The following is a 26,973-nucleotide window of genomic DNA, read 5'->3' on the forward strand; positions in this document are numbered from 1 at the left end:
TAACTATTGTTATTCTAGACTCCAATCAAGCGAGGTGCAGGAACCCGAACTCCAGTCATACCTCCCAGTAGTGTCAAAATCTCGGCAGATGGAGATTTGGCGGGAAAACTAGCAAAATTGTCAACACAGGTATTATAAGTAGCGCAACTGGATGATATTTTAACGAGAACTGTTGTGGTCAGTACCGTATCAAAATTAATTTAGCAACGTTTGCTATAATATAAATATTAATTATAAACAGTTAAGTAACCCATTTTAACTTCAATCGTAAAGTGACTTGACTTTTTCTGAACTCACATAAAACCATTGTTGTTATAAAGTGGCTGCAAAAAATATAAAGAAATACAGTAACAGGATTTAAATTGCAAGATTATTCAAACAAAAATTCACGAAACCTTTAATTTATTTTTATTCATAAATGCATCTATTTTTACTTCTTCCAATATTTAAAAAAAAATAATGCTTTCTCGTCATTTGTACGGCCCTTGTTTACATTAAATTCATTTTTCCAAATCTCAAGAAAAAGTTTTATATCACCATACCTGATTTTTACCTCTGGGTACGGTTGATAACAGCAACGTAAGGCCAATCGTTTAAAGTAGGTCCCAAGGCACTAACAAAATTATGCTAATTGTTACTAGCAACCAACCATTTGACTGCCAAGATGACAATTCAAAAATATCTAAATTCGTAAATCATTCTTCATATAACTTTGAATTTTAGGCTGACAATATCAAGCATAAGATGAATTCTGAGGAGAGGGCTGACTATGATCCAGCTGATATCAATACAAACAACAGACCAAGGCGGTAAGAATTTTATAATTATTTAGATAAAAAGATAGTTAATTACGAAAAGAAAACTAAGTATACTAAATGATTATCCAATATAAAACAAGCACAATTTTGTTCAAAGGAAGATTAGCTACAAATATCTAACAGTAAAGTAAAGTGCGGTGATAAATCTTGGACTTCATAGAGTAGCTTCGCCAACAAATATCATTTCTTAATCTGAAACCCTATGAATTATGAACATTTAGTGTATTTAGTTTTTATATCATAAAAAAGCACTTATAAAATCCTCACTAACAATAAACGAATGAAAAGATAACCAGGTCTTGGAATATAAAAATTTAACCTGTGGACCATCCATATCACTCCCTACCCCTTTACTTTAAAGTTTTTGTGATGCTTTTTTAGGTAAGTTTAGGACAATTTTAGGGAAAGCCTTTCAATCTCTGGCATTAGCATTTAAAAAAATGGGACGAGGGAGGGGATTATGGCAGGTCCACAGGCTAAATCGATACTGCATATAAGATATGATTAGACACTAACTAGAATCTTTAGTCAAATGCTTTGGTACTTTCAAATTTACAAGAATTTAGGGAGTGGTTATTTTTTTGAAGAAAACTATAAGCTTTTAATTTCTCCTCTAGTGAAAAATGTTTTATCTGTTGAAGTTGTGTGTCAGCATATATAATGATATATTTGAAATATTTTTTTTATTGGAGGAAAAAATTTGAGCAGTATAGCTTTTCTTTAGATCTAAGCCAAATCATTGGGTTAGTTACCAAACACTAATAATTTTATATCACCTCTCGCCTTAACAAAAACCGGGTTTTTTATTACTTACAATCTTTAATTCCTCTTTTTTTGTTAACTGCTTGCCATACATTGATATTTTTCATCTCATAGATTAGATGAATTATGCCAATTTTAGGACTGAAAATTTAATTGTTTCTATCGGATAGTATTATAAACAGCTTTCTGTGGATATAAAATTGAACAATTATTAGATATGAACCAGTTTTGTTACCTTTGGGATGCCGAAGGCACGGTTCATTAAAACTGGTTTTAATATTATTATTGTAGATTTTTTTTATTTTAGTAGAAAACTGGATATAATACGATGCTATACATAATTTTTCAGTATGGCTGAGAACCGGTTCTAATCCACAGGGTTTTAATCGGCTTTGTAGCAATACGGGAAAAGAAATTCTCAAAAAATAAGATTGTTAAAACCTAAATAATGTTAAGTCTAGGTGTGATATAAATGTGACTCTTGCAACCAATCTAAAGTACTAATATTTATTTAGGCGTGCATCTAGCAACTCAAATAAACTATCATTCTACTAATAACACAAAATATAATCAAGGTATTGGCATTCTAAATTCTGATACAACAAGTATTCTATATTGTTACTACAAGGTGGCACTAAGTTTATTTCATTTAATCCTATTTAGATAATTATAAAGGTATGCTTTTTTTGTTCGTGGCTGAGGATCTCGCTAACCCCTGAACTGACATGGTTCTCCTTTTCAGTGTAAAATCTTATAGGTTCAGGAAAGGTTTGAAACTATTTTGTGGGAGAGTATCTCCACCATCCAAAGAAAAATGATTAGTAATGTTCGTGTGAAGGTTCTAGACTTTCATTAAAAAAAAAAACAATATTTGTTAAAGATCAGGCCTAGCTATTCTAACAATCAATTTTACAAAAAATCACGAAACCTTAAGAATTAAGGTTGAAGTATATCTTTGTGGGGAAATTTTCCTTTATAATTGTTTGTCAGAATCAAATTCCCTTTTCCCTGGTTAAAGATAAGAGGAGATTTAAAGATAAGCCCCCCTATATTCATTTTTTCTCTTCAAGCCCCTAGAAGCAAAGCAGCAGCCGCTAGTTATGAATTCTTTCATTTTTGCATCTTGAAGTCAATTAAAATAAATAGGTATCTACTTTAAATAGAAGTAATTTTATTATGATAAACTAAATTTGCAGAGATTAAAAAAATGTACTGAGTAAAATCTAAAATGCCTTAAATGGGGGATGTGCAAATGAACACTTTTAGCAGGTGTTTTTTATTGGATTGGGGAAAATAAATTTTGTGGAAAAAATGATTTGATTATTCTTCGTTAGGCCAAATTTCTTCGAATATACAATATTTTTTCATAGAAACTCCCAATAAACCTGCTAAAAGTGGACTAATTCATATCCCCCGTTTTCTTAGTGCCACCTTTTTCTTGTGATTCTGTACAGTCCTCTATGACCTTACTTATATATGTTTATAAATAATTATAGTGTAGCTGTGCTACTAATAACTATTTTATACTATTTATTTATACATTTCTTTGTTTTTGTTTTAAATATATCTTTATAAATTTGCTTTGATTCTTATTTTCCTTTTATATCTTGGTTGGTTATTGGTTAAAAGAATTGCACCCAACCTTGGTTTCACCCAGCTTATACCAATAACAAAATTAATTCGGGAAAAAATCACGAAATCTATACGTGTTTTCAGCTGTCGTTGGGGGGCAACACATCGTGAAATTGACGACCTCTCCATTTGCCCCCCAAATATTATTTTAGATTTATTTCACTTGTTGGTTATACCTTATACCTGGGTTTCACCTACTCAACAAAGAGGGCTTGGTAGATGATATAGTATGACCCCCACAGGGGCTTCAAGCTTGGATGCTGTTAGTCTGTGGAAGCCTGTGTTGGGTGCAATTCAAATGGAACCGAATTTATGACATAATTTAGATTTTAAATAGTTGTAATAAACTAATAAAATTTGCATGCACTAAAAACTAAAATAAGAAATATCCTAGCTAGCTGGTATGAATGAAGAGTAAGTAAAGGTATACTCCTTTATCAGTGGAGTGCATTACTTCCCCCCACCTACTTTTCCTTAATATGAGTAATACTAAATCAATAAAAAATAGAAAAGGGATGTCAAAGTTAAAGAATACATTTGAAATTGCAGTACTCATAAAATATTTAAAACCTGGTAATCCAGATAATTAATGCATTTTGTCATAATAATGCTTTTTAAGTTTTTAGACTAGCGGAATAGTTGAAGATAAGATATCTTCTTCGGATAAAGCATCTTACATAATGTTATTAAAGTGAAGAAATTAATTACATAGGGGGGGGGGGGGGGGCTAGTCATTGCCCTATTTCAAAAAGGATGTAGCCTTAGTCGTAGTGAGTCATACTTTGTATTTGAAGATAAGGAAAGCATTGTACGTCCAATGTAGGAAAAGTAATTGTTATAAATGAGAAAATAATTTTTGTAAAAAGTTTAATAACGTTAGTAGTGTGCTATTAAAGACCTCCAAAACGGCGGTATTAATAGGTGAAAAATAGAAACAAGCTTCCAGAATTTAGTTGATATTTTATATATCCCAACATTCCTGCCTTCCTTCCCTTTTCAATACAATCCTTTTTATTTCATGCATAAGGCTAATTCTTCTACTTCATGAGTAGCACAGGTACTCTGTAACTAAAATCTTTTGTACGTCCACCTGACCGTTCAATACGAGCACTTAAACCTATGCTAGAACTTGTTTTGGTTATCAAAGTAATAAAGAGAATCAACTCCTAGAGTTTCCGACTTTTGTCTGAGGTTTTAACCGTTCAGGGTAATTTTTTGTGTCTCATTATGGGCCAAGGCGTTTACCCTCCTCATACTCTTGATACAATTTGATACTCTACAATCTTTAGTTTGCAATATTGTTCATATTTTTTTTTGTAAAAGCTGTACTAGCTAACTAAATTTATGTCCTTGTCTTTTTTCTTTGTTAGGTAATCATTTTATCAAATGAAATATGTTTTTAATTATTGTAATTAAACTTGTAATTATCATTAGCTATTTGTCTATTTATAACTACAAGAGATATGTTTGGTTTAATTGGGTAGAGTATTAGTTTTGAAAAATAGGTTTCTTTTTAAGATTTTAAATTTATTATTTAGGATTTTTTATACAGATAAATTTATGCTAATTTAATAACCATGGAAAATTATGTTATCTTCTTTTCAGATATATTGATCAAATGTTTTTCATTTTAAAAAATGTTTTCTTGTGGAATCTTAACCGATAATTATGAGTAAATTGAAGAAAAAACTGTATTTACCTGCAGTTTTAATATCATTTCATCATTATTTGAATGAGAAGACCGATTTGCTATTCAAGTCCATTTTTTCCTTTCTTCTTTACATGTTACCATTCGTAAAATGGTCTAAATAGATAAACAATAAATTTATAAGTATAGATTTATAATCGCTTTTTGCTCTTTTGTAGCGTCTTGGCTGTGTTAATATTCCCGACGGTATTGGCTGATATTCAATTGGAAGTCGGAACAGGGTCTACAAGGTGGGGAATTACAGTTATTGAACCCCTTTCCCCTTAATTGTTTTACTTTAATAGAACAGTAGTCCAAACAGATACTATACTGTAACTTACTGTGATTTTGACCACAGGAATCTTCATAACTATTTGACCCTTGCAGTTCTTACAAGATATAAGCAATAGAGGTAGTTCGACTTCTTAGAGAATTAAATCTAATTTTATTTTGTTATGAGTGAGCACATTATCAATATTTTCTAGCTTTTAATAAAATATACAATTTCTTTTTAAGTTAATCTTAAGTTTACATTTACATAATTTTTCGAAGGCTAAATATTTTTAATAATTTAATTAAAAATATGGGAAAGTTAGCAAAGTAGCCTAAAACCTTCCCAGCACAAATATTGCACACACAACAAACTTAATACCTACAAAATTTAATGTATATGATTTTGTTACTTCATATTTAAAATAATTTTTTCTCTTATTAAATATGAGTTGAAACATGAACATGTATCTTTAATCTTAAGTTTTATTCCAATTTCTGTTAACTTTATTGTGATTAAGCTTTGTGCATTTACCATACAAAAATTTTAACAGATCACGACCTTTCTACTTTGTAAAAAAGAACATGGTAGTCCTACAAAATTTCTTAGCTTTACATTTTTGTCAAGATTTTTCTTGTGACTATTTGATCATTTAATTAACTTAATACGATAGTTTATCACCTAAATCTGATTAATTGAAAATTCAAACTATTACCTATGAAATGTTCCCTAATTAAAAAAAAAATATTTATGCCCATTTTGTATCACCCCCAAGTTTTTATTTTATAGAATACCAGTAAAGCATAAGAATGGGCAGTAACTTGTTTTTAGGATCATGTTTGAATTAGGAAGGATTTTTATGAAATTTAAAATGTCTCAAGTTTGCACATTTTTTGAAACTTAATATCAAATACTTGAAATTTTCATAGATGCACTGCACTGAGAGCGCACAGCAAACGTAAACGTGCGAATATGTCTTTTATTAGGTGGTATATCTCCTGTCGTACATATAAAGGCTCTAACTTTTTCATATCAACTTTTAAAGACACTGCAAAAAGATCTTTTTTCATTTTATCGACTTTATCCTTTTTTCCGAATGGTTACTGTTTAAATTACTATTCACAAGTGATGGATCTAGCGCATTTTAGGAATGCCTAGGGATAGGAAAATGGACGATAAATCAATTTTTAACTCAAATACTAATCATTTATCTATTTATTTGGCGGGGGGGCGGGGGGTGATTTGATTGCAAGCCTTTCATTCAAGTTCTACTATTTAGAGAAAAGGCACCTGACAAAAAACTATTTGCATCTAACTTTTCTGTCAGTCAAAAATTACACTTATCACAAAGTATTATTGAGGATTATTACCTTTTTGACAGTACAATGATTAATGATATTGAGTAAATGTACATTGAGTAAATATTTCAAAGATATTTTAAACAACTGATAGGAGCTAAGAACAAAGTCAGTTATACAGTAGCTTTGCAAGACATGATTTCTAAACTGTAATGTATAACAAGTAACTACCAGGGAGGGAGTGGACATTGGGCTGTTTTATTACACTAGTCTCTAAAGTTTTATAATAATGGTTCCTTATTCGTTGGCATAACAACTTTGGGGACTTTAATTGCATTTTGATTGATTGGTTCATTAATTTAAGTGCCCAAATATTTCAACCACTAATTGTTATCTATATAAGATCTAATTTTTTGCATCATCATTGGGGCTGTACATTAATTTATTGGTCATTGTCTTATCCCTTTATATCCCTGAGTAACTACGCATTTGTTGTTATCCATTAGTTAACTTTAAAATAAGATGAATCATCAAAACAAATTGAATTTAATCCCAGTTTACAATTTCTTCTGGGAAAATCCCAGAGTTTTTATTAGATCAAGGATGACAACTTCCATAAGAGCGAAGCTCTGAAACGATAGAAGAAACGAACATTAACCCTTGTAGTGTGTCAGAACACAATAAGCAGAATATTAATGCACAAGTGTTAACAAAGTTGTAAGTAAATTTGTTGCAAAACTTTTAAATACAGAATTCTGTGTAAGGACTCACTTACACTTTAGGACTTGATTATAAAGATGCTTTGCTGATGATATTGTACCTTGGTGAAATAGGAATCATTACTCCAAAATCAGATGAATAGGATAATTATAACATAATTTTTTTTGTCATATTAGTAAAAAATCTGCATGTTTGTAATGGACGTACGGACTCTCTGGTAACGATTATAGAGTTGCTACGCTTCCTATAGCGCATATAATTGAGGAATCATCATGCAAAGTTTAAAATCGATAGGACAATTCTAACCTGTTTAAATCCTCCAAACCTTGATTAACTACGATATTTCTATTGCATTAAGTCACCTCCCTATATTAGTTAATTAATTTTGTTGAGTTTTTAAGTTAAATAAATATGTCAAACTAAATTAAGAATTATGCGAAAAAAGTGCAGAAATAGGACGGACGAAAAGAAAGGCACTCTCTGTGAATTTAGCGCCTTTACGCACACACACACACACACTCCGTTGATATCCGTCCGTCCGTTTGTACGTTGTTATCACATAATCGTCGTGGTGGAGAGGTGTTGCGTGCAACGGAGAGATGTGGAAGAGGAACATTCTGAATCAACAGAACTGCCACGTGAATACTTTTTTTCGCATTATTTCTATTTGTCAGATTTGTAAGAATTAAAAGTTAAGAATTTAATCTGTTTAAATAAAATGGGGTACTAATATACTCAGAAAATAAAAGGAATATGAGAATGGCGGTAGACTAAAGTATATCCCTAAATATAATAATCAAAGTTCCCCTCTTTCTTTCGTTGGCTATACTAATTATAGGTTTATTCTTTAGATCTAAATTAGTATTGCCAAACTGCCAGGGTCTAAACTTTTCAACCAATAATTTAATTCTGATAAGGGTAATTTTGTTATCATAAGGATTGTCAATATTTAGGATCCATTGCACAATTATCCGTCGAGGTATTCCCAAAATTTTGATAGGAGGGTAACTGAAATTCTTCTAATTTTCCAAATATTGCTCTATTAAAAACGTTAAGATTGTTTTTTTTTTTATGTTTTCGCCCGAAGAAGCGCTGTATAAAAACGACACCCCTGTTATAGTTTTAAGTTTATTCTGCTGTAGTAATATTACACACAAACTTAAAACACCGTAGACAGTTGATATCCACCCACCACTCCCCGCTGTAATTCAAGGGCCGGGGGGACCCTGTTTGAATTTAAAGTTCCCCACTAGTTAGAGTTACAACTAACACTAACCACCGTACTGGTGTGTGCGTGTGTGTGTATGCTTAGTCAGTGTGTGTCTGCCAGAGTGGGCAGCTTTTAAAAGTTATTTACACACAATTTAGCTAACAGCTGTTTTGTGCTGTCTACCTTAGTTTAAAAATATTATTATCAATAATAAGTTATTAAAAAAAAGAGGTGATTTTAATTGTGATTAAAGCCTTAAGTTATCAATTATAAAAATCAGGTAGGTGTAACATTTCTTTATTTTCCGATCAATGACCCCTTCAAATTCTTCTCTCAAACTCCGCAGACTAAATCCAGTTTTTTTGATTGCTGATTTATGCAAAAAATATTGATTATAAACACTTGTTTTTTTTATGCTAAATATTACAGAGTACATATTCATTTATAAAGACTTGTGTTATATTTCGTATGCAAGTGAGAAAATGAGTTTAATAACTCTCTTTGTTTAGTTTTATATAATTATTTCTTTCTTTTTATTTTCATATCGAGTTTTGGTAATAAAAAGATTTGTTTTTATATAGTTTAGCTCTGCAATATAAAAGTTTAATACCTATTATTAGAATATAGATTTTAGCTTTAAATCTTAAAACGCGATTATTATAGAGTAATTGCGATACTAAAAGAAAAAGAATTTCTTTATGATATCCTGAATAATCTAGATTTAATAATATCATTTCTTAACGATAATTTATTTCACAAAAACATTAAAGAAAATAAATATAATAATTTTTGGATATATTTGAAAAAGAAACTACAATTAGAAGTCTTAAGAGGGGTTAACCTATATGAGTTACACTTTTTGTGATTTCAGCTATCATTTTATATTCATTGATATAATCAAATCAGCACATTTAAGATAATATCATAAACAGTTAGGGAGTTGAATCCATTTTTATAGAAGCAGAAATATAATCTATGATTATGGTTTTGACCCTCTAAAACTGTAATCTACCTTTCCACTTTCCCCTCTCTTGGTGAAGATATCTTCAACGCCGATACGATTTTTGAAATGTAAGATTCCACTTTCCCCTCTCTTGGTGAAGATATCTTCAACGCCGATACGATATTTGAAATTTAAGATTCCACTTTTGCCTCTCTTGGTGAAGATATCTTCAACAAGAGAGACAAAAGTGGAATCTTATATTTCAAAAATCGTATCGGCGTTGAAGATATCTTCACCAAGAGAGGGGAAAGTGGAAGGGTAGGTTACAGTTTTAGAGGGTCCAAACCATAATCATAGATTATATTTCTGCTTCTATAAAAATGGATTCAACTCCCTAACTGATAAACAGATCTGTATCTATGCGGAAAATATGTAAATAAAAATAGATTTATTATAAACAAATCATACAATTTGTGTTGCCATAATAAAGTTCAATTAAAATCAGTTTTCGGTTAGAAGTTGAATAAAATTTGTTGCAGCTTGGTTTCAAATTCACTAATTTCCTTCTTCATATTGGTTTACATATAAGAGTTAACTTGGAGTAACTCTCATATTGGTTTACATAAAAGAGTTAACTTAGAGTAACTCTCATCTCTCATATTGGTTTATATAAGAGAGTTAACTTAGAGTAACTCTCATCTCTCACATTGGTTTACATCAGAGAGTAAACTTAGAGCCACTCTCATCTTTAGAAAATTAAAATTATTATACTCTAATGCTTATGTTAAATACCAAGGTTTTTAAGGGACAATGGACTGTAAAATTGTTTACAATCTCAATTATTATAAACAAAATTACCCCTTGCGTATTTTATAATTATTTCACTTTGAATAGGTAACAGTATAAATTCTTAAAAATTTTGACACAATTTTAATCACTTGCTAATGTAGACATGAAACTAATTTTGATATGAGAGATAGTCTATGACTCTATATCAACATAGTCTAATGGATGGTGAACCTTATCATAAGCTACTGATACAAACTCGAAATTAAATCATAATCGCAAAATTACCATACTGCAAATAAAAAAAATGGCAAATATGCAGGGTGGGAGCGGATAGGACAATGAAAAATGAATTTACCCCCGCCCAAAGCTTGTAAACATTAGCTTAACATATTTGGAAGGGATTGTGTTATTACTAAACTTTTATCCTATCCATTTAGAACCCTGGGTTGATTAAATTATGAGAGTGAATTGTTTTGAAGCTTTTGTAAATCTGGGTTGTTTGGTAACCTTAGATTTAAACTTTTTGTTTAGTAAATCAAACATGTGATAAAATGCTTGGATTTCAAATATATCAGCTAAAATTTCAAATCTTGAAATAGAGTTTATTTAAAGATAATAAAAGCCGTTATTAATTTTTTTATCATTAAGATTTCAAAATTAAATAAAAATATCTTGAAGACTAAATTATAGAATTTGCCAATTTGAAATTTTGTTAATAATCCGTTTTTAAAAAAGGCGGCTTTTGGCAGTTGTAAATCTTATTATTGTCTAAAAACTAAACAATAATGTCTAATTATCAGTTATAGGTTTTCCTGTTATTTTAAAGACAATTGTCTTTGATTATAGATAAATTATTTAGTAGATTAAAATTACCGTTTTAGAAGATTTTTGTAATTATTTGTTTATATCATAATTAGGTAAACGAATAAAGAATAAAGAATTATCCCTCAAAGTGCCTAGTCGAGCACAAATACCCCCCACCCTTATTTTTTAAAATAAGAGGTACATGAGGGTAATCTTTCTTTCGTTTGTTAATTACTTTAGGTCAGGTTAGATTCTGTTAGGTAAGCAGGTCACCGCGCAAAGGTTAGGCATGGGGAAAAAATAACCCCCCTTATCTTCAATTTATTTTAAAAATGAGACAAGGGGGGTTCAGTGCTCTTAAAGCAGTTTTAGGGAAAACACCGGAATAGGTCAATTATTTTAAAATTCTCTGGGGTCTTATTATCAATATATATTCATCATCCCACTCAAAATATAATCAGGGATAAAGTGTTAATACAATGGAAAATAAATTAATCTGATTAACAATTATATTAAACAAATACCTTAGGTATTCTTTATGTAAGTAAAAATTTGTTAATTTGTACAACCCTATCATGATTAAACTTTTGGTTTCAAGCTAGCAAACGGCAAAAAAAACCATCACCTTTGAAATAAGCTAAAATTTAATGCTGTAACTTTTGAACGTAACACCTAAAAGAAGTGATCATTAATAGATTTACATTGTCGATATCTTGAATTCATCGATGCTAATAAGTAGGTCAGTCGTAATCACTATTTCATAATCGTTTTATTTAAATCAATTCCCCCAACATTTCTGATTATGAACGAATCTAAAAAATTATGATAATTAATAAATTATGTCGATAAAATGAATTAATTCTGCATATTTAAGGCCAAAATCTTGTTCTTTATTTTTATGGCATTGATCATTACCAAATAAGTAAAGTCTCCCAAGTTTTGTTAATTTTATACATGCAATAACAATTTTTTATCTTTAAATTGAAGATGATTCATTAACTAGAACAATTATGTTCAAAGTTATCAACTAACCATATTTTTAAAATAAATAAAAACTTAAATGAAACTTAAATCAAAGTTTTTGTAGGAAATAGTTAAACCTTCTGGTGAATGACACAAAACGAAATTATAGTTTACCGCCAATAAAGTGTGTCCTTGTGAAAAAATCAACCAATAATACGCTAGTGTAGTTTTACAACGAGTAACGTGATTGGTTTATTTCACCGGTAAATTCAGAGATTCAAATTTGTGTCATATCTCATATAATGCGTTTGTGCGAGTTTCTACGAGTAATGTTTTTTTGTATGCCTTAGTTTTAAGATATTTTTATCGGGCCATGAAGTTGGAGTAATTTTGCTGTAGGTGATTTACAGTCTCATATCATAATTATAGAGTAGCTTCGCTAATACAAAACTGCAATGTGAGATAATAACAGTAAATATATAGATAACAAATGCCCTAATAATTTTTTTGTCAGTTTTAATTTTATCTATGAATAATGGACAAAATTCCGATGCCCGCATAAATCAGACTAATAAGAACATAAATGAGATATTACAGCTATTTCTATTGATCTGCCAATAAAATTTGAAAGTTAAACTTTTATATACTAATTTCTTTGCTGATGACAATTGGGGCATATTAACATACAGAAAAATAACAAAAAATGCCTTATAGTTTTTCTAAAAAATTATTTTACAACTAATTTTTTTAATTTTCATTTTCGTTTAGGTATGTCTTTTTGCATATATGTAGCATCAGACAGATGTCACTTTTTCTAAAAGTGCCATACCTACCTCTTTTCCTAAAACTTGCTGCATACAAAAAAAAACATATATCTCTCCCCAAAAATGCAGAATTGAATGCACACTTTTTTCTACAAATGTCATAGCTGCATCCCTGAAATGAAGGTGTCTATATCTAAAAATAAATATGGTTTTGACTTTAAGTGTTTTATTATTTGTAACGTGACATTTAGAATTCCGCCAACATTCAGTAATATCTCACTTCATTCATTTGTAACTATTTGAAACCTCCCTATCCACTCTGTAATGGGAACAAATATGTTGACATACAATTTCATTTGATTGACCTCACTTAATGGTTGACGTTGATTAAAATGATTTGTTCTACATTAATTTGTCTTATTAGTAACCCATATCTACAAATCAAAGCTATTCAAATATAAAATAGCATCTAAGGGTTAGGTAGCGGTAAATAAAACAGCCTAAAATCATTATTTTGGTGCGTATTTAAAGCCTCCCTAAAATGGAGAACTATCAGTTCGATGGTTAGCGGGATATTAAATTACCATCAAATAAACCTTTCTACTTTATATTCTACTCCTTAAAAGGGTATGTGGAATTTATATCCAATTCTCAACAGTGCAGTGGGGGTTTAGTGGCCGTTTTTTTTTGTAGAAATGCAAAGGAAATTACTTAATAATAGGTATATTTCGTGATTTCGTGCTGTAAAGGAATATCTATGTTTTGAATAAACTTAAATCAGAACCTCGCTTTAAATTCAACAAGGATAACAACGCCTTGTGCCTAATCGCCGTAGGAATAACAATTTCAAAAAGATATGATAATAAATGCAAACAGGTTAATGTGCAAGTTAAGTTAAGTAATAATAAGGTCATTAGGAAAAAATATACAAATTAAAAATAAAATATTTCTTAAAGCATACTGCGCAGCTACTCTAAATCCAGGGTATTATAATTGCATGTAGTGTGAGCCCTCGAACATTACCTGACTTTAAAAATCTTGATTAAATACCTATGAACATCAGTTAAAGGGATATTATTTCCCATAATGTGAAATTTAAAAATGTCAATAGGTATATTGTTAAACATTTTGGATTTGAATTTGAAGAAAAATAAGTATTTTATTTTGATCATGATAATATGTTAAAGGAAGTTAAAGCAATTTTATGATCATAAAAAATTCCCCAAAAGCCATTGGACTAAAAACAAGAATTATCAAATTCATAACAGTGAGACTCAGATTTATTAATAAAAGTTCTAGACTTTGAGGTGTACTTAAATTTATTGTACTTTTATTATTTCTGATAATTGTTTTACGCTGTACAGAGTTGTAGATTATGCTTAATTGTTGCAACAATCTTTTTGCAATAATTAAAATCAATGTGAAGTTAACATGCATAGACTAAATTCAGAGCTATACATACTGATGAACAGACATAAGAGAAGCTTCGCTTTAAAAAAAACTGCGTCTCCTAAACCAATATCCATTAATAATAATTGGATTAGCTTATAATATACATGAACTAATATTATCCTTGGGATATATCATTTAGTCTGGTAAGTTGGGGCATATTCTACATTTTTTACAAGGTAGGGAGGGAGGAGACATTGGATTATAAATTGCATTGGTACCTAAAGTTTTAAATCTATGTTATCTTATTCATTGGCTCAAACTTGGGTACTTTTATTGAAAGTTGATTGGTTGGTGCCAAACAACCAGAATTGTCCAAATTTTTTAACCAATAATTTTAATCTACAGTTTTGTCATCATCATTGGAGATGTAAATCAATTTATCGTCCATTGTCTTTTTAATTAAGATCCCTAGGATTATTGGACATTTTACGTTTATTTAAAATTTCCATTAAAATGAAATAAAAACAAGTAAAATTTTGTCCAACGGATGGGTTGGATCATTAAGTAGAATGTCCAAACGTTTAAACTACAGAAGTGGTAATTTTATCGGCCATTGTCTTACTCTTATCCCTATAGATCTCTGCTTTGTCACTCATTCTATATTATATTCTATTAATCTATCCCCATATCCGTGTCTAAATATGCATATGTGATAATAAGGAAGTGTTAACTAACTATCTTTTTTACAACCCCTTTATAGTCATATGTGGACTTAAATGAACATTCAACCATCTTTACATGAAAAAATATAAGATTTGTGATAGTTGTTACCTAACTTTTTTCGTGTATATTTAAAACTGATTTTCTGTCTTTCATAAAAGCTTGATTGGTTTGTTCAAACTGAAAGTGTCCAAACTTTTCAACCAATAACTTTAATCTACAGAAGTGTCTAAAATTTTTAGGGAAACTTCATAATGGTCATACATAAGAATGAGCTATATTTTGTTGGTCAACCAATACCCCATCTAAAATAAATGTTCTAAGGAAAGTACCTAGTAATTTATTAATTTTTATTCAAAAACAATAATTGGGTGTAATTCCCTCACAATTATGGGGACAAAGCTAGGGCCAAGCCACTAGTTGAAAAAAATTAAATGGCTCTTCGCAAAATATGCATATAAATGCCAAAAGGCACATTTTAGGTATGTGTACACTGTACAGAACAGCAAAAAAAAGTCCAATTATCAAAATTTCACTAGTTAAAACTAATCATTTAGTGCAAATAAAAAAATGTACTATTTCTATTACCTATTGAAAATTAGGACACAATATTATGCTTTAAGTATTTATAAAGTAACTGTTAATTTTGCTGGTGAAATGTTAAAGAAAAAATATTGTTTATCAAATAAATATCCGTCCCTGAAAAAAAGATGATTCTCCATTTTGTTTGAACCCTATTGTACACCTATCTTATCCTTTTTATCCACCTAATCAAATATTTATTGTTCGTCATGATGCAAACTTGATTGCATACATGCAAAACATATTCTATAGAAGCGCTGCTACTCTACAAGTATGCAACAATGTCAGTACGTTGGCCTGTACGTCTTTCCATAACAAGGACAAAATATGTAAAACAAAATGTAAGCAACTTGAATTTCAAGTTTAGACAGTTAGGGAGTTGAATCCATTTTTATAGAAGCAGAAATATAATCTATGATTATGGTTTGGACCCTCTAAAACTGTAATCTACCCTTCCACTTTCCCCTCTCTTGGTGAAGATATCTTCAACGCCGATACGATTTTTGAAATATAAGATTCCACTTTTGTCTCTCTTGTTGAAGATATCTTCACCAAGAGAGGCAAAAGTGGAATCTTAAATTTCAAAAATCGTATCGGCGTTGAAGATATCTTCACCAAGAGAGGGGAAAGTGGAATCTTACATTTCAAAAATCGTATCGGCGTTGAAGATATCTTCACCAAGAGAAGGGAAAGTAGAATCTTACATTTCAAAAATCGTATCGGCGTTGAAGATATCTTCACCAAGAGAGGGGAAAGTGGAAAGGTAGATTACAGTTTTAGAGGGTCCAAACCATAATCATAGATTATATTTCTGCTTCTATAAAAATGGATTCAACTCCCTAACTGTTAGAGATAAGGTTAGTAGATATTTGAACAGTGGAGCTAAACGTTATAAAATACAAGCGGCTGCGTCCCTTGTTGCCTCTAAGGGTACCTTAAAGTGTGGGGGAGGAGTGTGTTCAACAACTCACATTAAATTTAGTTTAAAAAAGAAAGAAAAATAAATTTAGGAGTTAAATTTTTTTGCAGATCAAATAGCTTACAGAAACCTGAAAATAAGCTTCACTGAAAAGCTATATCTTTTGTTATAAACATACAGAAAGACAGACAGACATACTGTTAATTTTGTATAAAGAACAAAATAGAAATTATTCACCATGGTAATTATTAATATTTGTAAGGTTTAAAATGTAAACATCCTATCTAAAAACATCCATACATCCTTTTTTCATTATCTTTTCTTATTTTTTTTTTCTGCAGAGTTTCAGGAATAAGTCAATTATGAATTAAAAGATCTTTTTAAATATATCTTAACAATATTATTGGGTATTTTTATATAAGAAAAGAATTTTAGAAAAAATATTTTCAAAAATTATTACCTATTGTGTTTAGGAATAATAGGACAGTCATTTTTATCTGTTTATTTTAGCGATTCTGTATCTATTTTTTTTATTATATAACGGGCACAATATCTTTATTCCTGTGCACACCTAGTGATGACTAATCCTAACAAGAATGCCTAGGCGCACACTATTTACAAACCATTGTTTAGCTACATACATACATACAGATAATGTATTCTAGGTTTAATTTCATGTAAATATAAATTTTAGAGAAAAAACAGGAATATAAATTGGTTCTTATTAGTTTTTCTGTAACAGAAATTTCATGTTCTTGATGCCAAATATCCAATGGATAACCAACGCCTGTTCATTGGCTAAAATATAGCGAAACTGGTTAAGGTCTTAATGCCTTAGGTTATGACGCCGTCATACGAGTGATGTTAGGAATATATCTATTACTGCCATGTTAATTGCAAGACATCAGTTGAGGGAATGCCTTTGCACACACGTATAGGCGCAAATCATCATTCATGATTAAATTTTGACTTCCAAACAATGAAGCGTTTTGGTTGTTGCTTTAAAATTTTAATGTGACAAATTGTAATGAAAAGAAATCGATCCAACGATACACTGATTGAAGATTCCTTACATGGTAAAAGCCGTCACTTACAGTTATTATGGGATAACCAAATCTGACACACCACCAGTGCAGTGGACACAACTTTGAGGTTATCTAATTCATATTTTACTATTTTTACGCTTAACATTACCACATTTATTCTGTTTTCAATGAGAGAAGAAAAATAAGAATATTTCTAATGGATTCCACATACCCATAAAATAGCCTAAAACATTCCTTTATTTATGGATTCAAGTTTTTTACTTATCTTAAGCCCATGTAATTTACTGCAAAAAAGTAAAGTCAGAGTTTGTACAATCTAAAAATAAATGGTTAGAGCCCTTAAAGGATAATTTTTAACCAGTATAAAATTCATATATATCTATTGACAGTCGCGTGCACAGGTGGGTGCGCGTAGCGCACACGAAATTTGACAATCCCTTGATTATGAACGATTTGATCCAAGTTCATTGAGTTTGAAACCTTTCTTATGCTTGGTGAAACGGTCATTTTAGGTAAGCGGCTTAGACAGACAGATAATATTTATAGAGTATCATTGCTTCTGAAAATATATAAACAAATAAAAATTTTCGAATAATAAATTTGCAATGGCTAACATTGCAAAATTTTTGCATAAATTGATGACATTTGAAAAATTAAAGCGATTAATTGATCAACAATGTGCTTATAAAATTCCATAAGGTTATTATTCTACTGATTAAAGCATCAATTAACAAGGATGATAGCTCCAAACGACGAACAAGCCAAAACTCATTGATTAGCTTAGAAAAAATCTAGTTTATTACTTAAAGCCAGGAATGAATGTAGTTCTAGTGCAAACTAAAATTAATAATTTGGCAGAATCTCATGCTGGTTCAATGGGTCACTCATAACCCTTTCTACAGGGATCTAAAGGGATAGGATAATGGCCGATAGATTTATGTACACAATAAAACGTTTGAATCAACCAATCAAAATTCAAAGACCCCAAGGTTGTTAAGCGAATGACAAAGAAAACGTTATAATAAGACTTTGGGGACTAGTATATTAAACAGCCAGATGTCCTTTCCATTCCTCCCTGGTAAATTTGTCTTGTTGGAAAACTGGTGGTTAAGACTAATTGAAAGATGTTATCTAGCATATTTTTATGGATGCTCTTATGCAGCTTCTAGTGGCTTCACTGCAAAATATTTAAACACTTGAGTTTTAATAATGACCATTATTTTTAAGAGTCAATATTCAGACTAGGGTTAACAAGATAAGAATATGACAAGTAGAAAAATCATATTTACAACAACGTTTTGGCCAGCAACTTTGCTAAGCCTTCAACAGTGTACTCTAAGATTTAGGTTAAAAAGATATCTTAATGGAAAGCGTCAATAAAGATAAATTAATGTACCTCCTCCCCCTCCCCACCCATAAAAATGAGGAAAAAACAAATTACCAATATTAATTGACAGAGATTTAAAAAAAGGACAATAATGAAATAAAGGATTATAGATTCTGCATGCCTCTATTGGAAGAAAAAAGTGTTATAAATTAATTAAACCTTCATTGTCCCAACCCTTCCTTGCCATACTATTATTTTCAATGGCAAACAATAAACATGAAGAAATTTAAACTACCTAAATAAAATATTTTTCGCCTGTAACAAAATAACCATTTAGATGCTTTAATTAGGTACATGTGTTCAACCTACTAAATGTAACAAAGACCCTTTACAGATTGAGTTAGGAAGCTATTAGTACAATTCTAAGATAAATTTAGTCCCATTCAGCCAAAAGAATGTTCTTTGAGAAAAAAAGTAATTTTTCATGTCACACAAAAAGAGACCTTATTTCAATAGCGGTACAGTATATGTATTAGTATAAATTTTGGGAGAAGGAAAGGGATGTTGATTAATTGAAGCATCATTGTCTTTTAGCTTCATAAGAGTATACTGTAAAATCTAGGAATCTGAAGGATATGACAATGTACATTCTTAATGATAATAGACAAAATTACCCCTTCGATAGATTACAATTAGTGGTTGATACGTTTGAACACTCAACTTAATGAATCAACCATTCAAAATTTACTAAAGTTTCCAAAGTTGTTTAGCCAACGAATTAGAATACGTTATATTAGAACTTTGTGGACTAATGTAATAAACAGCTCATTGTCCCCTCTCATTCTCTCTCCCTGGTATAAATCTACCTACTTCACCTCTAGCTTATATGTCCTTTAAAGAATAACTTCAATCTACATATTGTCTGTCAAAATGCTAGTTTTACTTTGATTAGTTCTTTTTCATATAAAATATTCAAAGCCTTTTAAAAAAATATTTTGCTTGATAGGTACATCTAATAGATATTTGTATGTAGACTTAATGGTCAATTTCAACAGGTTGAAAAGTTAAGGACAAATTAATTTTTCCTGAATTAATATGTCCCCCCAATTAACAATGTTTGAAAGAAGTTTATTGTGTACTATTGCAGTTCAGTAATGGTTTATTATGTGTGTATGTTTAGCTTCAGGGCTTTAATCTTGCTTTTCAAAGGACATCCCAACCTTCTGTTTTATGCTCCTTGATTATTAGTACTAATACCTTCTTATTAAGACCTATTTTAACATGTTAAAATTAAAAAAAGACGACTAGAGGGGGAGGGTAATTTTTACTCATACTCGTTACCATAAACTTCAGTTGAAGGCCTAACTCCAAGTTAAATAAAATATAAACAGCCCTTTAGCAGGATAAATTTTCGTTAAATAGATCGCCAATTCCACCCGTTTACGAGATCATACAGAACATGTATACATTCATCAAGTTTATATATATAGATTAAGAAGTCATTAGGTGTAATCAAATAAGAATAAATTTAACCTATGTAAATGATAGATATTTATGTGCATTATTTTTATGTTGATAAAAAAGAACATCGAAGATTCCTTTTAAACGCAGTGCAATTAAAGTGCAGCGACAATAGAAAAAGTGATTTGTTAAAGTAATGACACCATTACAATTCATTTTCAGTAACTATTGTGAGATTTAAAACGGTTATTTTCAGGGAAAATGCGTCTAGTTTTACGCATTTTTGGTTGAGTATTTACTCAATAAAATATGCACTCATTTTTAGTAAAGTGGCCACAAACAGGCTATCAAACTACTTAAACATTTAGCTCAACTGGGTGACTATATGCGTCAACATGCAGCCGAATTACTTTAAAACGAGTTAATAGACAGAACCATATTGAAACACAGAGTTTACTCTTCTTATTAATGGATTATCAAATTTTACCTAAGTTTTGTGTATGGATGATGTCATTCTTGTTTATAGTTAGATAGGAAGTATAGTACAAGACACAATTATAGGCTTGGTTAAGTTATATTCTTCGGTGTGCCCTCACTTCCGAATATATATCACATTATCAAACTACTAGCGCCAGTGCCTTAGCATCTAGTGGCTCTGTATATAAAGGGGGACAATAATAGCATAAAACCATCCCAGGTCTCATATAAAGCTTTCCTTGAAATGATAACTCAATCAGTTCAGTAGTTATAAAAATCTTAAGCTTCAGACAAAACCTACTTTATATAGTAGGATTAGAACTGCAAATTATTTCAACAGTACAAATTAAACTTTTCCCTCTTTACTTTACTTATACAACTAAACACTGTTATTGTGTTTTTTTGCAAATATAATAAATATGTGGAAGTGACAATATGCGGAAACTAATGCACACCGGTTATATTATTCAGTTTAGGCCAAACCTATAAAAATACAAATTTTCAATGAATCAATATTAGTTGTCAAATTATCTAGAATTGTATCTTTGAGAATAAATTTAATTTAATCAAATACAGGGTGTTTTTTTAAATGGAACAAAAGTATTGCTTAATATAACCAACTTGCCATTGACAGAAATCAATTATCTATATCTTAATTACTTTATTGGGTTGGGGCAATTTGTATAAGAAAAAAATACTTGGGGATTTCAACAAATTATGCTTTAAAAACCGGTTTTTCCAAAGTACCTATTTTTAAAGATTTTTGGATCATGGCCAATTTAAAGAGTGTGCAAAAATACGTGCATTTTAAAAATCAAATTGCGCGGCTTGTGTTAATAGTAGAAAAAAGTTATGCATATCGTTAGAATCGTCATAAACTCTAGTTTTTGGGTGTTTAGGAATATTCATATGCTACGTATAGTTTAGGAGCTACGTGGTAAAATATCCTAACTTACTTAAAACTTTTCAACCTTTCTCACATTTTCCAACGTAGCTTCTATACTACAAATAGCATAAATATGATACATATATTTCCAAAAACTAAAGTTTATGATAATTCTAACGATATGCGTAACATTTTTCTACTATTAACACAAGCCGCGCAATTTGATTTTTAAAAATTCACACATTTTTGCACACTCTTTAAATTGGTCATGATCCAAAAATAGGTACTTTGGAAAAACCAGTTTTTAAGGCATTATTTGTTGAAAATCGCCAAGTATTTTTTTCTTATACAAATTGCCCATTAAAAAAACACCCTGTAATACTTTAAAAATCAGGAAATCATTTTGAAGAGGAGCGATAAAATGAATTTCCATTAAAAACAAAAGACAAAGAGACATACTAACATATGCCCATAACCTTACAGAAAGAGTCTTATAATTGTTTTTGATTTGAAAGATTAAGTTTTTAATTGCAACAGAATTCTATTTATGTATATTAGATTGTATGTTTAATACATATAAAGCAAACATATTACATAATTCCATATTATTGACGAAATGATACCGATATGAATTTTCATAATTCAATCTTATGTACTTTATGATACTTTACTTGTATTTTGCCTAAATTTTTGTAGTTGCACTATTTATGGACAAATTTAAAGCCATTCTAAGATTTTTAAAGCATTTGTATTCAGGCCATGATACATATATTAGATTTGATTATCCACACAGTGTTTCAGCTTATTAAGCAACTTATTTACACAAGAAAAAGTTTGGAATACGTAAAATAGAATCATTCAATTATTTCTACAATTTTGGAAACTATTTCCATAAAAAGTGCAACAAGTAAAACAATGAAGTTTTATACAGTACATACTGAATATATAAGTTTAATTTGTATCTTTATTTTTGAATGTTTTAAGTTTTAAAAATCCCATTTATAAGCAAAGAATTAGAAGGTTTTCCTATGTACCTTTTTGGAGATGGACGGACTTTTCATAGTAACAGAAAATCTCCACAAATAAGAATATGTTTGACTTTCGTTCAATAAAGGTTATATTACATTTTAAGAAGTTTTTTTTCTGGCTCCACTATATCTCTTTTTTTCCACAGTGCTCTGTTTGTGTAAAGATTTGGTATTAGGCTTCCTGTTGCAAGCAATAATGTTTTTTTCTTGAGGGTTGGAAAATAAATAAAAAGTTTTTGATACCCGAGAGTCCAGACCAATCTATAGTATGCTTGGTTTAAAAAATTTATTAGAATGAACAAAAGAGATTTTAAATATTCTACTGGTTTCATATAAAGGGAAAGTTAATTTAAAGGCTTTTTGTAAATTATTCTTTAAAAGACATAATGTTTTGTATCTTATCTTTACCAAATAGCCTTAAACCTGCCCAAGACCAGTTCCCTATCAGTGGATCCTGAGATATCTCTGAACATATGAATAATATCAAGCCTTAGATATTAGAAGTGTTAAAAGAAAATATTAGAACACAGTAATAGTGTCTGACTGAATATGACGTAACAAAAAAAATTAGCCAATGAGAGGCCGTTATTGACCAATGGTAAAATTTATAGTGGCCTCCCATTGGCTATTTTTTTTGTTACGTCATAATCAGTCAGACACTATTACTGTGTTCAAAATATTACAATAAAATTAACTAGGTACATATATTTTAACCAAAATGGAGAAATTAAAGCATCATAGATTTGTTAACAAGTTATAACATTAATTTGTCGACTTTTAAGTATTTACTCCCTATATGACAGGATCCTAGCCGTCATTGTAGGTGACACTACACAGTAATCAGTAAATCAGACAAATCAGCGACATATTACACACTTAACACATTCAGGGGTCTAAAGGGATAAGATAATTGGCAATTGGCAATAAAGGTATGTACATTCCAAAAGATTATACACAAAAATACCCCTTCTGTAGATTTCAATAACTGGTTGGAACGTTTGGACACTGAACTTGATGAACTTAATGAACCAACCAATAAAAATTCAATAAAAGTCTCCAACGATTAAGAAGAGTTAACATAAAACTTTGGGGACTAGTGTAATAAACAGTCCTATGTCACCTCCCTCCCTGTGACACATTAGTGCTCAGTCGTGTCAGCTTAATTATTCAATTAAAGCTATCAAATGGGAAATTTAATTAAGCTTTACCTTCATTATTAAAATCTTCCTTAAACCGTATGGGCTATTATTAATGTTAAGTAAAATAAAGTAAATATTTTTTTTCATTATATAAAAGTAACAGGATGTCTATGTGTATGTAGCGAAGGTTCTCACTTACCACTTAACCGATTGGGTTCTCCTTTAATGTGAAGCTTATCATTTATGCAAGGAGGTTTTATTTGAAGGGAGGGTACCACCAACCTCTAAAGAGAAATTCCCCTTAGAAAAAAACAAACAAATGAAAGTGGAGGGTGACCCCCCGCCCCCCCCCCCCTTTCAATCAGATGCCTCTATACCTATAATCTAGGGGAGTATCCGTTAGTTTAATATATGTCATACTAACTTTACACTTCTAATTCTAAAATAGTTAATCTTATATAGATCAAATGCATTTAAATTTGTGCAGTACCTCTATAAGTATTATTTTCCCTGTGGTTCACTGACACATTTACTCCTTCAGATTCTCTGCTTTGAGGGAATGGTCAGAAAAAAATAAAAAAGCTGTTTGCATAGTAACCCAAAAAACTGCAGAAAAAAATAGGGAAAATGGGCTTTTTAAAAATTCTAGTTTGGTTTTGGCGGGATCTTTAACAAATTTGTGATAACATATAAGCTATGAATTTGAACATTCTTGTTGTGCACAATATTTGTATAAACAAACTTTAATCTTTATGTATTTTAAACCATGAATTATAGGAAAATTAATCAACAAAAAAAATTTTGCTTGATTTTTTAAGATAACGCTGTAATTGTCATTAACAAATTAAATTATTTCATATTTTAAGGGAATTGGAGGTAAATATTTCCTAGAATATTTCATATTTAGTGAATTATAAACGATAACTTCCATACTGAATTTTTGTAGCATGTATATATACCTTTATTCTCCTTCAATATGCTCTCCTAAATTTATGTTATCAATTGAAAATCTGACATCAAGTCAAAATTTATAACTCACGTTATTTATTATATAGAATATCCATACAATTAGGGTTTGTATGTCACTATACCAACATAAGTTCAGTTAGGTTTATTGTATTATTACATATTAGAATGAAATAATTATCTGATTGTTTCGAAACTTTGTCGAAGTATTTGCATTGTGATTGACTACACAAAGTCAGATTTTTATAGAATGTTGCTGAAATTTTCAAGTTTAAATATATTTGCTGCACCTTTTATCTTATATATACTTGATTGCTTAATATTTATATGAGATTCCCTACTTTTAATAGTTGTCATCCTTGTTTATTATATCACATTATGTTCTTCTTTCTTATACAACAAAGAAAACAAATATGGATTTATGTTGAAATATTTTGAAAAGAAATAATTTATAGTTTAAAGATTACATTAGGACGTTTATGGTTTTAAAAACTTTATTGAATCAAAGAATTTTATCTTATATATTAAAACCATGCTTTATTCCAAGAGAAAGGTACACACGAACGGATGGACTGATCCATAATTAAGAATAGCTATGCTATTGTAAGTTGTTTAATAATTAAAAAGTTTCCAAAAAGTTTTTTTCAACCAAATCTACAAAACCTCACTCCCCCTTTGTTATGATTGTCGCACCAAATCTATTTGTGTACGATCTATACACTTTGTATTGATATCAGCTGATTTCAGACAGTATTTAGTAGATTCTTGGATGATATTCATCCAAAGTAGTTTTAACTAATTAAAATGGTTCAACTTATTAAGGAAAGGTAAAAATGCTTCAATTTTATGATTTTATTTGGATATAAACGAAGAAATATTTCTATTGAATCTTATGAATCAGATTTTTTTAATTAAAAAAAATATCATAAACTATAATCGAACATTGTAGTTGTTTTATTATTTGCATTGTTTTGTATGTTTACTAGCGGCGACGCCCCTAGAAGGTGTGAGGGGGAAAAGTCCTCTTCCCTAAAATAGTTAAAAACCTTCCCTGCACATTTCAGAAGCTTCACAGTAATGGAGAACTATTTCGACTCAGCAGTCAGCGAGATCCTTCGCTTCAGACAAAAAAAAAGCTCTTACTACTTTATATAATAGGATATAATTATACAAGCTAATACCTGATAAAAGTTAGAAATCCTTTAATAATTGTCTTTGCATCTTAAAGTATTTAATATGAATATAGATTAAGCTATAGTTTATGAAGTGCAATTAATCCTAATTAGAGATTTTTCATTTGAAGAAAAATTATTTTGCTGCAGGTCAAATATGTGTGCTTGGATGTTTACTTTTCATATAGAAAAGCGAATATTGCTTTTAAATTAAGGTGCATAGTAGTGTTCCTTAAGATAAAATATCCCTGAATTAATCCACAAGTGTTTTTTTAAAGAGGAGGATTTTGTAACCCGATCCTTCCATTGTTTTTTAACAAAGAAGGATTTCAACAATTCACGTTTTAAACATTTTAATGCTTTTATATTTGAATATTATCATATTTAATTACATTTAGTTATATATGATTAATAGCGAAGCATTTTATGATCAGGGTCTATATAGCTACGTACTTTACAAAGTTGCCATTTTCTGATTGGCATCAAATTTGTTGGCGTTTTTTCCTTGCCTTGTTTAGCAAAAATTTTAAAATAAATTGAAGATAATGGGGTAGGGGATTTCAGTGCTTGACAGACACTTTGATCGAAAGCATCAATTTTGATTTATTATTTTATATGAAGTTTAATTTACGAACTAAAATTGCGCTCTCACTATTTTAAGAATATGTTCATGTTAAACACCATTTATAGAACTATCCCTTTAAGTAGAAAGCCAAACACTTCCCTTCATGAAATTACCCTTTTTTATCGTGCGCATATTATGATGAATAGTATCTACCTAAAGCATTTAGTAAAGAGATGGATAGATGTAGACGTAAGAAACTTAATTATGATAATTTGTTAGCTAGAGAAACACAGGGCTCGTCAGCCGTTTTTGTTAAACACAGATTGGATATGCGTAATTTAGCGGCAAGATGAGTGGTGTTTGCGGCACGCGACAGTGGCTTGTACCTAATTTGCCCTTTGAAAATGTATAAAAACTGCTATGGCAGCTTCTAGACATTAATAGGAATATTTGGCTGAATATATTTTTTTTATGCACAAAAATAACCTGACTAAAAATCAGACGGATAAACAAAAAATATTAAACAAAACTTATCTAACCACTTTTTGAGAGTTCTACTTTGCAGCTGAAAAGTACGGTTGCGGCTGCCGAGCTCTTTCTAGCTACATGCATGAACAAGCATTTTACATGTT

The 26,973-nt window shown here is 30.1% G+C and overlaps 1 protein-coding gene across 5 annotated transcripts in view; it reads left to right on the top strand.

The window, feature by feature from the left end:
* Positions 1-26,973, top strand: part of Svil (Supervillin) — an 80,349-nt gene that overhangs the window by 1,062 nt on the left and 52,314 nt on the right. For 2 of the 5 annotated variants that reach the window (XR_013880571.1, XM_080164084.1), the window contains exons 2-3: positions 19-129; positions 724-809. Coding sequence is in view for 2 of the 5 variants with exons in the window: in XM_080164084.1 (XP_080020210.1) it covers positions 19-129; positions 724-809 (197 nt within the window). In the remaining 3 variants the exon portion in view is untranslated. Of the gene's footprint in view, positions 1-18; positions 130-723; positions 810-2,095; positions 2,156-8,370; positions 8,679-25,305; positions 25,432-26,973 lie in introns of those variants that run through there. The other 3 variants (XM_080164088.1, XM_080164087.1, XM_080164086.1) reach the window with 3 other exon arrangements.

Source organism: Acartia tonsa, chromosome 6 (assembly GCF_053477335.1).
Source record: "Acartia tonsa isolate MP-2025a chromosome 6, ASM5347733v1, whole genome shotgun sequence".
NCBI classification, from domain to species: Eukaryota; Metazoa; Arthropoda; class Copepoda; order Calanoida; family Acartiidae; genus Acartia; species Acartia tonsa.